General features: G+C 34.4%; 1 protein-coding gene across 6 annotated transcripts in view; it reads left to right on the forward strand.

The window, feature by feature from the left end:
• Positions 1-13,763, forward strand: part of PPARA (peroxisome proliferator activated receptor alpha) — a 34,667-nt gene that overhangs the window by 12,931 nt on the left and 7,973 nt on the right. For 4 of the 6 annotated variants that reach the window (XM_085305884.1, XM_085305889.1, XM_085305885.1 and 1 more), the window contains exons 3-4: positions 9,492-9,730; positions 12,358-12,518. In XM_085305884.1, coding sequence (XP_085162010.1) covers positions 9,492-9,730; positions 12,358-12,518 — 400 coding nt within the window. Of the gene's footprint in view, positions 1-2,973; positions 3,173-3,390; positions 3,410-9,491; positions 9,731-12,357; positions 12,519-13,763 lie in introns of those variants that run through there. The other 2 variants (XM_085305888.1, XM_085305887.1) reach the window with 2 other exon arrangements.

Below are 13,763 nucleotides of genomic sequence, written 5' to 3' on the forward strand. Positions count from 1 at the left end.
ACTTTTTGAAGAAAACAGTAAAGTGAGGGAGAACGATGTTGGTTGCCAGTAATTCTAATGCAGTAATCTATGGTATGACTAGTGTTGAGTAATACTATCTGAAGCCTTGGCTAGTTAAGAATTTRAAAGATTCAAAAAACTTAGGTAAAAGAAAGATTTAAAAGCTTTACATACATACAGCTCCTTCTGACATAAGTTTCCATTCAGATCTCACTAAAATTAAAATGAAAATTGGATCTTCCTGTTCCCAGTTACAGAAACTGATGAAGTATTCAACTTTTAGATGTGAAAGCTTACASTTGTGAGGGTGAGGGAAGCAATAGAAGCATCCGAATGTCATACTGTTATTCCACAAAATAATGCAGACTTGAATATATTTGAGCTTGACATCAATTCAAGCAACTGCCCCATCTCTGTTCTTTATGGAAGCGAGCAAGGAAAAATAGATTTTCCTTTATATCAGAAGGACCTTCTTGTGGGTTTGAGTAATGTCACAGTTCATGCATCTAATATCCATTTATGTGGAAGAAAGTAAGCATGATTTCAGATAGAACTGTAAGTCTTGTCTCAGGAGCCTAGAGGCAGAGATTGCAAAACCTTTATATCTGCTTGCTAACGAAGTAAAATCTGGCTCCTGTTGTTCTAGGGGTAGCAGTGGCTAATTCAAAGACAGGCTTGAGATCTCATCATAACCAATAATCTAGAACTATGGTATTTCTCTACATCTTCCGTCAAGATCTATAACTAGAGATTAACTAATGTAATGTTACGGCTGAAATACAGGTTTCAGGTGAAATATATATTCTGGTCTAATGTAAAGTCAATGTAAATCTCATGTATGTAAAGTGTTCTCAGCTGAGTCACTAGTTATCAAGTTCTTGAGAGGTTTATTGAATTAAAAATTTCYCATTAGGAAGCCATTTGATAGTAGGATATTGGTGTACTCTTTGCCAAACAGCTGAAGTCTAGTCTTTGGACTAGATTAAACTTCTCAGCTTGAATTTCCAGCATTGGAAAAAAACTTTTTTAAGCATGTTGTTTCATCTCAGAGTAAATGCCCATGTCTTCCATTTCCTGCATTACAATTTTCTGTGCGAGCTTTCCTATTGGAAGGACAGAAGCCACAAATAACTGTGGGATGTGCATGAGCTCCGCAGCCTGTATGAAAGATGCATGGCCATGTCAAAAGGTGATACAGCTTGATCTAATGTGGAGGTTCTCTGCTCCGTAGAGCAGTTTTCAGTTTCCATCAAAGTCTTAAATGGCAAAGCTGCTTTACTTCAGACAGCTGAAGTGCATGGTTTAGAAATCTAGAGAGTTAATACAATCACTGCATTCTTCAGAGGAGATTCAATCGATGTGTATATGTTTCTCTGTTAGCAGCGCAACACAGGTGTCCCTCTCCCCAACTGCTTATTTCTGCTCCCTCCATTGAGCTAGCACAAATATTTGTATGATTTGGCCTCAGGGCGCAATCAGGGTTCTGGAAAGTTGGTTGACTTCTTCTGAACTCAGATGTGTAAGTGAGGTACTTGACAGTGGTAGAGATGAATCCTTTTATGTCTATCTACTGGAAATTAATTTCTGTTCTGTTGCTGGTTTTCTCCATTAGTAATCGCTTTTGTTGCGTGAAAGTGAGAGGATGTGTTATTTTGGAGTAGTTTATCTCCTGAATAGTTCTGCTACTCCTCTGTTATTAACTGCTTCTTAAGCAGTACTCTTGACAAAATAAGCAATTTTATAATTATTTAGAGCGTAGTGGAAGTGTTGCATAGTTGAAAGAAAACATCAGAGAAAATAATGCATATATAATCATAACAGTATAGACAGCAACTGAGTGGTTTTTAAAGAAGCAATGTTGCATTTAAAAACAGAGATGAATGGCCCTGTTCCGAGACATTATCATATTCTAGGCAATGAGACTCTATTTTGGAAAATCAGGACTGATGAAGTAGCTTCTACCCTGTGCCACTAAATCTTGGAAAGAAGCTACAGGCAGATGTGAACAGGAATTGAAGCTGGCTCAGGAACTGCAAAGTAGTTGAATAGTGACTGCTGTCGATTGTGTCATTTTCCTCTAATATTTTTTCAGTTTGTCATTCCTCCTCCTCCTTGCTTTTTTCCGGTCTTTTTCTGTTTCTTTCTGTGTAAGGTCTGCAAGTACTTTCATATATGATTAGATTTAGCCAGTCATTTCAGTAAGTTTGGGGGGCTTTTTGCTTTTTGATGTTGCTGCAAATGCTAAATTTTTATTCTGTATCATTGTATATCCTGCAATTATAAGCGATTTGAAGTCCTTTTTCTTATGAAAGTCTGATAACATAAGAATCCAAGCTGACTTTGAATTTGTCACCTTTAACTTTTTTTTTTTTTAATAATCATACAGGTTTAGATTTTAGATTTTTGATCGTGAGAGTCCTAACTAGATGAGTCCTAAATCCTTAAATTTCTGTTAATACAGATTCTGCATAATAACTGCTTTGCACTTAAATATTGTGTAAGGAATCCTTTATGTTTAGTGTAGCTACCTCCTCTTCAACAACCCCAGTTTTTCTGTACACATATGATTTGTATCCTAATGTTATATTATACTGCTGGTTATACTCTTCTTGCTAATTGACAGGTTGTTAGTTATGTTAGTATGGTTATTTTAGTATCTCCTTAAATATATTCTTACTTTAAAAATAGTTTCCAGAAGAAAAAGTGTAGATTTGTAGCTTTGACATATAAATGGCATTTAATAGTTTTATTAATAGTTTCCCTATTTTTCAAAGTAAAAATGTCTGAATAACTAACAAAATAGTGACATCGTAAGAAGTAAGATTTAAGTTAAAATGCTAAGTTTAATTTAGAGCTGAATGTCATGCATCTTACATGATACAAAAGTTTTTAGCAACTTTGTTATATCTCTCTATATATCTGGAAAATAATCTGCGCCGCGTATGTCACAAAGTAAACTTGATTTTAAAATCTCAGTGCTTTGCCTAAATAAACCATGTGGACCTTACCATTAAATTTTCTCATACTCTAGTTGAGCTAAGAGGAGTTAGAGGTACCACAATTCCCACAGAAGAATTGTATATGCTCCTGTCTGTCTGACAGAGTACATCTAGTCGAAGAATATTTCTGCTCACTGTGCACACCTGGCCTGTCATTAATCAGCACTGCTCTTGTGTGTATCTTCTTATTGTTGACTTATTTACACAGCATGTAAATTCATTTGTTGTAGTACTGTCTAAAAATTGCTTGCCTATGGTKTTGGATAATTACTTGTGTGGAAAAGTTGATAAAAAATTGTTAATTTTCAATAAGAAAATCTTGCCTCTCCTCTCTCTTTTTGGATCATGTCTTTTAAAATCCAACAGGACAGAAAATCCTGGGACCAAAGAAATGACTGCAGTCTGGCTCAGTAAGTTCTACTTGGGTTTGACTTAGTATAAAACTGAGGGAATATTCCCATATTCTTTTTACCACTTTTAATATCAGTCAGTAAAATATTTACAGTATGTCAGAATTGTACCRACTATTCCCATGTAAAACTAGAAATGTGTTGTCTTTGTAACTACTGATGCAATTAGAGAAGTGTATTGCGGGAAGGAGAATAAATCTCATGGTCTCTCCTTGCCCTAACCAAGCAGACACAAGTTACCTCTGTGGCCTGTCTTTTTCCCTCAAGAAACTCCTCAGCACTCCTCCAATTTTGCAAGTACTTATGGATCAGAGGATTTGCTTCTTTTTTCTTAGTCAAGAAATATATTCTATGTTCTTCCTTTTTGACCAATAAATTAACCAATAAATTAATAAATAACCGATAAGTTTTTTTTTCTTGTTGCAGACTAATATCAATAAGGTTGTCTTGCAAGCCGTGTAATTCTGCTTCTGTTTAGTATACTGCCCAGTTATAAAGGGAATGATCTGGGGAAGATGTAGGGAAAAAAAGAACAATGTGCAGTATGTATGTACATTTTATAATAGTGCCTTAAAAATGAGGATGTATGGTCAGAGTTGCAGAGCCTTTGTCGTTACCTACTTTCAAGAGCTTAACTTTGCAATTTTAGTGTTTTTCAAAATTAACTTATGTGAATTCTGATTTGTTTTAAAGATGCTTACAAGTTGCATATAAGAGAATTAACTTATATAAAGGAAAACAAAGGAAATAAAAAAAGAATTCTGTTTTTTTTTGTGCAACTGGCACAGCCTTGAGGAAAAGAAATGGCTTACAAGAAGTTTTAAATTTCATCCAAAGTAACTTTTCTTTATCTTCCGAATGCTCTGTCTTATGAAGGTAGTGCTTTGTAAAATATAAAATAGTGATTTGGAAGATTGTGAAGAGTAAAAACCATAGCAAATGTCAKAGCGTAGAGGAGAAAACCTACATCTTCTCCCAGACAGGAGCCTGTGCTTCATATTTTAGTGGCCAACTTTTCCGTATTTTCACTTGATGATTTTTATGTGTTAAAGCAGGATATCGGAAATATCATGTAGCCTTTGTATTATATTCAGACTCTTCTTATTCATCTCAGTTTTCTAAAAGTATTTACTGTATCCAGTAGTTTTAAATGTTCTGTGCTCAGCTATAACATTCGCAAAGTGACCTAGACATCATGAATATTTCAACTTTAACCTTGATGCTTGCAAGCAAGCCCTTTACACAATCAATTTGCTTATGCAGTAAATCCAGACTTTGTCACTGCTTCTCAGAGACCTTTGCATCTCAAACACCTGCCTGCCAACATAGATTATCCCTAGTGTGGTGAGTGGTAAACATGAAAAGGTCACCTCAGGGGTTTAATCTCCCCCTATTCCTTTCCAAAAATGAAACAAAGAACTGATTGCTGCATGATTATATGTTTTTCTTTGATATTCTGACTGTGATTTCTTTAAAATCTCCCTTAAATATATAAGCAGGCTACTCGTTGGGTATTTGTGGTGTGGTGGTGGGAAAGGGGACTTCTTCCAAAAACAGAAATACTTCAGAGATCACAATCTCTGATAGAGTTCCAGTAAAACTTATTTATCCTTGAAACCATAATTATATGAAATTATATTCTCATTTGTCTTTGTGTATTCTCTTGTTTTTGATTCACTCAGTGTGTTTGGGGAGTGTGTTTGGGAAGTATGTAGGGAGTGGGGGCTGTTGGGAGAATGTGTGGGTGGGTGGGGGGTTGTATTTGTTGTGTGTGGGGATGGGGATTTGGATGCTAGAGTATTATATGGAAACTTGAGAAAAAATCCTATGTCAGTGTCTTTACGACATAGGCCTTGTTTACTTTTCTTTATATTTATAAATATTTACTGTATTTACTGTAAATATGAAAAATGCAGTTTTGGCAGTGAGGGGCATGCTGCTGAAAAAGCTGTGGCCATGTCCAGAGTTCAGCTATCAAGCTTTTTCTTTGCTTTCTTGTGAAATAATGCTTATCTTATTTAATGTTATAATAATAACCTTATAACTTATTATAAAGTTATCTTATTTGAAGTTAATTAAACCTCAGTGTTCACTCAGTCTTTTAAAAATATTTGTGTTGAATTAAGAAGTCATACTTACAGAGATATATATCATTCAGAGATATACGTCATATGGCCTGTTTAGCCTGGAGAAGAGAAGACTGAGGGGGGATCTTATCAATGTCTATAAGTACCTGAAGCGAGGGTGTCAAGGGAATGGGGCTAAACTCTTTTCAGTTGTCCCATGTGACAGGACAAGAGGCAATGGGCACATACTGAATCACAGGAAGTTCTGCCTCAATGTGAGGGGGAATTTCTTCACTGTGAGAGCAACAGGGCACTGGACCAGGTTGCCCAGAGAGGTTGTGGAGTCTGCTTCTCTGGAGATATTCAGAGCCCGCCTGGACGCAATCCTGTCTACCATGCTGTAGATGACCCCGCTTGAGCAGGGGGGTTGGACTAGATGATCTCCAGAGGTCCCTTCCAACCTTACCAGTTCTGTGATTCTATGATTCAATAAAGAACTTCAAGTAACATATGGCTACAAGGAGCCTAGTGCCTCCTGGAATTTCCCCAGCTGCTATACTGGGGCAAAATACTCTTCCTACATGTGTGAAGAGCAGTTTAATGTTTCTGTGCCATGACCAACCTTTTTAAGGCTGAGACAGCTTTTGTGATGAACACCCTGGAAGAGTAGTGCTGATCATTTCTCAGCCATTACTTTCTTAATTTCTTGTTGATGACTCATAGGGGATACAAATTTAATGGTCTCCTCTAGAGTTGCCAGAGAACAGTTGCTGTTTTTCTCAGCTGCTATTACAAAAAAGCTCTCATTTGCTATTACAAAAAAAATGCAAGTCAAAGTTTTGTTACTCCTTTCCCTTATCACAAAATAGCYATATCATGGGGATAGCAATTTAACTTTGTTTTGTAAGTATGTAATGATGCTGAAGTTTTGTCTTGGGGAAAAAAAGATGCATAATACAGCGCTGAAAACCTCTGCTTTGGACTCTGTTAGATTACTAACAACAAACAGCACAGTTAGTTCCAGATGTTACTGAGCTGGTTCACGATGTCTCAACAGACAAATTGTACAAAGATATCCAGGATTAAAATTACTAGCAGAGGACAACAGATGATGTTAACTTGGAATATTTGCAGTTGATTCTTTCAATTACATTTTTGTGAAATWAGTGTTTTGTAATGTACACTGCATCTGCAAAATTATTCTCTATCTTGTGTCTTTTTAAGGTTTGAAACATTGTTCTGAATATATATGGGTAGTTTAGCAATAAAATCTTTGTCAGATAATTTACAATTTTTCTGTGGTGTATGACCATAAATTCCTWAAACATTTAGGCTAATTAATTAAAGTAGAGGCTTTGTTTTCAAGTCCTCATTCATATTTATTTCTGATTTTTTTTTCAGTAACTGTGGTCATGAAAGTTACAATCATCTGAGTGTAAATTTTAGGTCTTTTGACAATCTTGAGTATCAAATCTAGATATTTCTTAATATTTTGGTAAGTCACAGGTCTGTAGGATTTGTAAGAGAAGCAAAGGTGGTTCTTGGAGGCAGGTTAGCTGTTGAACTTTAAAAGAAAGTGACGATTGGAATAGATTTACTAAAATTCAGTAGTTTCAAAAATACAGAAATTCTGTATTGTCTGTAACTGATTGCATTTTAGTATTCTCCATGAAAAAATTATTTTAGTTTCATTTTCTAATAAAATACTCTGTTATGATCTAAAGTAACCAGGCATCACAATCAATATTGCTTGGATGCTCTAAAAAGCTGCACTACCCTTTCAACTCATCCTTTTCAAAAGATGTTGAAATGCACTTCAAAACCCTCATATTGCTGAGAGGTGCTGCCACACTTATGCAGTGTCCCAATTGGTATTTAATATATCAGAATGGATAGTTTAATTTGACTACTATTTTTTAAATAGAGGTGATAGATAGATAGATAGTGATAGAGGAGAAATGTGACACATCCAAGCAAAGTCAATAATGACCTGTTGTCTGTAATTGGTGTTACAAATCATGGGTAAATTCCCATTCTTAGTTTCCTGSGCATTATTTGCTACACCGTATGCTAGAAAACATATTTTCATTTGACATTTTTCTTTACTTACGGTTTGGCTTTTTTAAAATGATGTAACCAGCAGATACTGATTCAAAAGGGATGTAGTATTGTTATTTTAATGTTCCTTTGTAGTTCTTCACTCAACCTGGCTACAGTTGAGATAAAGTGGGTTTTGCAAAAAAAGAGATAATCAGGTGACAATTCTTTCCAAGAAGGTCATCTTTATAGTCAAATGATGCTTCCTTTTTCTAGTTAAAGCTATCCTGTTTCCAAGAAATCGGGCAAATGTTTACCCAAGATCCCTGTAGTATATGGTGACAAGCCAGTAATAGCCAGTGACAATATCAGTCTTTTTCCTATATAATAAGGGAGAGTGAAATTCTATTTTGTTTTGATTTATAACATCAGATATTTAGAAATGTGATTCTTAAAACATGTTTTTTCTTTCAGTTTTCTGCCTTCAGAATGGTTCATATTTTGCAGCATAGTTTTAACAGTCAAAATACCATGAACTTTCTGAAAACCTGGCCTTCTCAGCTGTGTTAGACAGATCCTGAAATCTTTAGTGTTTCACTTTCATAAGGAACTATATTCCAGTATGTGAAACAAATAAAATGAGCAGAGACTGGATTTTGCTGTATATTTTTGTCTGSTAATCTTTTAGTTCTATTCTTCCATGTACATGTTAAACCATTACGCTGGAGAAAAATCTGTATCTTTGCTATACACTGGTATTGGGTTGGGGGGAAAAGTGCTACAGGCTAAACACTATATTATTTTCATAGATTGCAGGAAAAAGAACCTAACTAGACACTGTTTCAGGGAACACTTTTTTTCTTCAGTGAACCTGAATGTAGTTATCAGATGTGAATATTGTTACCTTTCTTTTACTAGGAGGTAAACTGGCACATAGAACTATAATAATCACTTGAGGTCATATGTAACATATTAATTATTCTGTTCTAATCATCAGACATGAATCCAACTTGAATCTTTTCTTGTTCCTGAAGAATTAAAATGTTGATGGCTATTCACTAGGCTAAAAATAAATTTTGGATACACAGGATGTACTACTACAGTTATCTGGTACCACATATAAAAATTTGGGTAATCTAAAAATCGGAGGAGAATATTGACAGATTCAATAACATTGGCTGACCAGTGTTAAGAAGGATGCAAGTTGCTGGATAGTTGCAGTAGTAACAATGTTCTGCAGTACAATTTAATTCCTTACGTGATGAGTCAACAAAAGAAAAATTTAAATTTGTGAAATAGAATACGTGCTTTCTAAGGAATCTGGGCCTTTATTCTAAGTTGATGACACTGGTGGCTTTTTCTGAGGGCAACTTTGAAAACAAATTTCATTCTAAGAAATAAAACTAGCTCTAAGAATTACAGATATACCGGACTGCATATAATTGAGCATGCTTGTTCAAAGTGCAAGTTCATTAACCTGAATAGGTCAAAAAGTTTTTGTTTGGCCCACTTCCATGGGGATTATAGTATAAGACAGCATTTTGTTCTCTACAGTATCATAAGACCTTTTAAACAAATTGAAAAGACATGAACAGAGGAGCAAATCAACATCTTTAATCCTGTATAGCTGAAGTGAAAGAGACTAACATAGTATGTATACATGTTGATATTTATTATTTTTCTATCAATTTTGGTGGAAAGTGCCTAATGTCTGCCATAGAAACATGTTTGAATCATGACTGTAAACTAGTCTTGCCATAGCTTTTATTCATATTGAGGTATTTTGTGGACTTCTTTTTTCTACCCTGTCAATAATTCATGTTTTATAAAGTTTATAGAACAACAGAATATTATATGGTATTTCACTATCAGTTTAGAATTCACATATTTGATGTAACGTGTAACTGATACAAATGTAATGCATTTTAAAGTCGTTTTGATATTATAAGGACAGGATTTTCTTTTATTTCTTTCATCAGTGTAAAGAAGCTTAACTTCTACTTGACCAAAATGGTGGACACTGAAAACCRGCTTTCTCCACTTACTCCGTTGGAGGAGGATGATATAGGCAGCCCTTTACCTGGAGAGTTTCTACAAGATATGGAGAATATTCAAGACATCTCTCAGTCTCTTGGTGATGATAGCTCTGGAGCTTTAAGTTTAACAGAGTTCCAGTCATTGGGAAATGGTCCAGGATCTGATGGATCAGTTATAACAGGTAGGAGAGTTTTGGATTATATTAAAACATTTTTTYTGCCATCACTGTGTGTGTATGTGTGTGTGCATGTATATATATATAAATATATATATATATGTCTGTATGTATGTGTATATGTATGTATATATAAACATTTAATGTAGTAATTGTTTATAAATAAATGGCACTACAAATATATGAGCTGATTATGGCTTGATCTTAAAATATTTAAGGCTAGAGTTAATTTATGAGGCAAATATTGCTGAAAAATGATTGGTGTGTAAAGTTGTTTTTAAATTGTCATTAGTATCAACCCTTTTTCAATATAACTTGAAACTTGCTAGCAAAGAAGACAACGTATATTTTTTAGAAATACTGTAAAGCACTTAAAAAATTACAGTAAATTCTTTTCTCTCTTTCAAAAAATTTCTTCAAATAGCAAGTTTGAAATGTATTGTGAAGCATTTACTAAAAATATGTTTGTWACCTAACCCGTAAAAAGCTCACCTGGCATTCTAGTACATTTTAAKGTACTGATGCTTTTAATGTGCTGATTTTCCCCGCTTCTCAAGAGTAGCGTTATTCAACTAATAGTTTCTCCCTGGGTTAAAGTAACTTGTCTGAGAGCGCTAATACATTACATAGTCATTAGTCAAAAGATCTTTGACTGCGTGAGATTTTGTGTGAGAGATTCCAGTGAAATTTGTTGAAAAGTTATGGGACACTGCAATAATGTCAGTTTCTCCCTGAAACTGTGGTTTTCTGAACCTTCCAGAAGTAGAGCCAATCTAAGCAGTCTGTGATTGATTTTCTGACTGTTTTGCCATTGKTTTTTTTTTCTTTTTTAAACACTATAAATCAATTCATAGATTTATATCTCATAGAAACTGCACTAGCACGGTTGAGGAGTGCCCCTTTAATACAGTGGTTGGAATGAACAGTTTTGAAGGGAGAGGGAGAGCTGTATTTTGGCACTGTTGTCCAAAAAAAATGGTTGTAAAAACATGGTTTGGGTCCCTCTGTCATTGAAATCCTTCACGTTAGAGATAGGCCTTATGCAGATACAAGTTTAGATGAACTGGGTTTATGATGTCTTTCCAAGTCATGGGATTTTAATTGTTATTTTTGTGTATAAGTCTTGTGATATTTGGATCGGTTTCTAGTGGTACATTCTTATTTCGAGTATTCAGTGTTCCTTGGAAAAAGTTCTAGTTTTGCTTATCGAGAAGGTGGAAAATGTGAACAAATTCCATAAGGCAAGTAAAAAGAAATGAAAGTCATAGTTTAAAAAAATCCTTGGTTTTAAGCTGTTCCTTGGTTATTCTGATGCCTGTGGGCTTGGCAGTGCTGGCAATGCAGATGTTGAGTTCTATGCCAAGTTTTTTTCCAGCATAATACTTGCTGACCTACATTCATGTGTGTTTCTTAATCTTTCTGTTAAAATAACACACCTGTTAATTTGCTATAGTCCTCTGGTGCAAGTTGCAAGATGTAAGATAAAAAATTCTGACCTCAGAAAATATTTTCCTCAAGCGAAGTGGAAATATTAATTGAAATAATTAAAATTGGGATGTGTTAGCTTTGTAACATTTTCATCCATCAGTAATATATCAGAACAGCTTGTTTCATTGTATGACTACCCAAAAATGTTTTTCCCACTACATCCAATAGGTAAAATACCTGAGGAAGACTTCTATTGCTAAGTTACCTTAGAAGCAGATACGCTTCTTATCTGCCTTTTAATATCTGTTTAGTCTTTTTCTGGTTAGGAAGGAGTATGCTTTTACTTCTTTGAGAAAAAGTCCTGTTTAGAAAGAGAAGTTCTCTAGCTCCCCTTTAGACTTCAGTTTAGATCATCATTTAAACCCATGACTAGCTGTTCTGAAGGTGGTGGGACTTTTGATTGTATCTTCAAGTGCTTGACAAACTCAGGGTTGAGCTAGGAATATGTCTCTTATCATACCATAACAATCGATGTGATTCTGAAAGCTACAGCATGAGAGATGGAAGATATAATGGTAAGATGAGCTGTCAGTAACTTTTTTGGAAAGAGTGAGCAGCAGCTAGAAAGGGTACTGCGATACAGATTTGAAGATGTGAGTGAGTTTGTTTAATTCATTTATTGTAAATTATGGGATAAAAACATCTAGTGTTCCCATTAAACTGAAAAAAAAGGTTCAAAATAAAAAAAATTGAACATGAGAAAATCCCCCAAAGATATATATATATATATATATATATTTTTTTTTTACTCTTATTGTGTATGACGAATATTTATGGAATTATTAAAGAACCATTATCACCCTTCTGGTTCTTGTTATCAGAGTGACTTCTGTTAGCTTTTTTTTGTCTATTTGTACACATTGTATGTCTCACCAAAATTAGCAAGATGCAACATGTATTTTGTACTTGTTTGCACTGTGAATATTCATAAAAACTATTTTTCAAACACTATTATTGCCAAATTATTAGAACACTTAGTGACTTGGTTGTTTTTTAAATAAGCACATTTTTGGTGTGGATTTAATATAGAAATGGTATCAATCTTGTTAGCGTAGTATTTATGAAGTGCTTTTTTGGTTGTTTTTGTTTGTTTTTCGTTTGTTTTTCGTTTTTTTGTGTTTGTTTGTTTGTTTTTATTTTTTTAGACACTCTTTCACCAGCATCCAGTCCTTCATCCATTAATTTTGCCACAGCTCCAGGTAACATAGATGAATCACCCAGTGGAGCTTTAAACATTGAATGTAGAATTTGTGGGGATAAAGCCTCAGGCTACCATTATGGAGTACACGCTTGTGAAGGTTGTAAGGTACAGTGGTAATTTTCTTTCTAAGATTCTAGATCATGTTGCTTTAGAAGGGTATAAGAAGATAAACATTTGGTTCATAAATGTTTAATTAACATAATTCTAATAATTAAATTTATTTAAATAATAAGCATATATGTGAAATGATTGAAAAATGGTTTGTTCAGATACCATAATTTAATACCAAACCTTCATCAAGCYGAGGCAATTTACAATGATAATTTTAATGCTGCTTTTCTCAAAACAGCTAGTTAAACAYTAAAACAACTTAAAACACTAAACTGTGACCAAAACCCAAAGCCTAATTGCTCCACTAGTGTTTTATTTGTGTTGGAAGTGTAGCTGTGAGAAGCATGCAAGTTTGCTACATTTCCATTAAAACAGCAACAAATCCTGAATTTCTCATCTCCACTACATTCTGCCTGAATTATTTAGTATTCTATCTCTTGTAGTTTTGGAGTGAATGCATATCTCTGGGGCAAATTAGTGTTATCAATAATACATATGGCAATACATGATATAACCCAGGAATTATGATGCTTTTCTTTTTCCTTCTAAAGTTTTAATTTTATATTTTTCCCCCTAAATTATATTCTGAGTGAAATTATTTTATTTGTTTATATATATGTTTATATTTTTCTCTTCTGTTCACCATTAAATCTCTTTGGATCAGAAGAGACAATTCAAATACAAATTTTACAGAATAATGGTAGAAGCAAATACAGGAATTTGTACTAGCCTTTGAAGAGACAAAGAGCGAGTTCCAAATCAGATGTGGTCGTAAAGCCCCACAGTCTAAATGATATCCAATATTATGTCCTTATGTCCTGTGAAGCAAGACATTACAACATCTTTAGTTTTGATAAGCCTGTCATGATTTTGTAGTATGAGATTAGTGTTACATTGCAGTATCAAGACATCATGGTAAGATGTGTTGAGTTATAGGCTTTTTTGTAATGTTCCTTTTTGTGACTTTTTTGTTTTTATGTGACTTACTTACACATATGAAAGATGAAGGCTGTGTCTGACAGAGAGAATGCATACAAAAGCAAGACATGACTGCTTTGCTTAATCCTTGAGAGTAACAGTAAAGGTACTCTGGGCTCTTGGCTGACTTTTCTAAGAAAGARGGCTGAGATCTACTCCCATATTCTATACATGCCTTCATAAACCCCACTTCACTGTGTGGAGCAGAAGATTTTACTTTTGGGCAGTTTATACTTAGCATGTTGTTTTGCTAGTGACAAC

This window comes from Rhea americana, unplaced genomic scaffold (genome assembly GCF_003343005.1).
Source record: "Rhea americana isolate MKP2758 unplaced genomic scaffold, rheAme1 scaffold_228, whole genome shotgun sequence".
In the NCBI taxonomy this organism is placed as follows: domain Eukaryota; kingdom Metazoa; phylum Chordata; class Aves; order Rheiformes; family Rheidae; genus Rhea; species Rhea americana.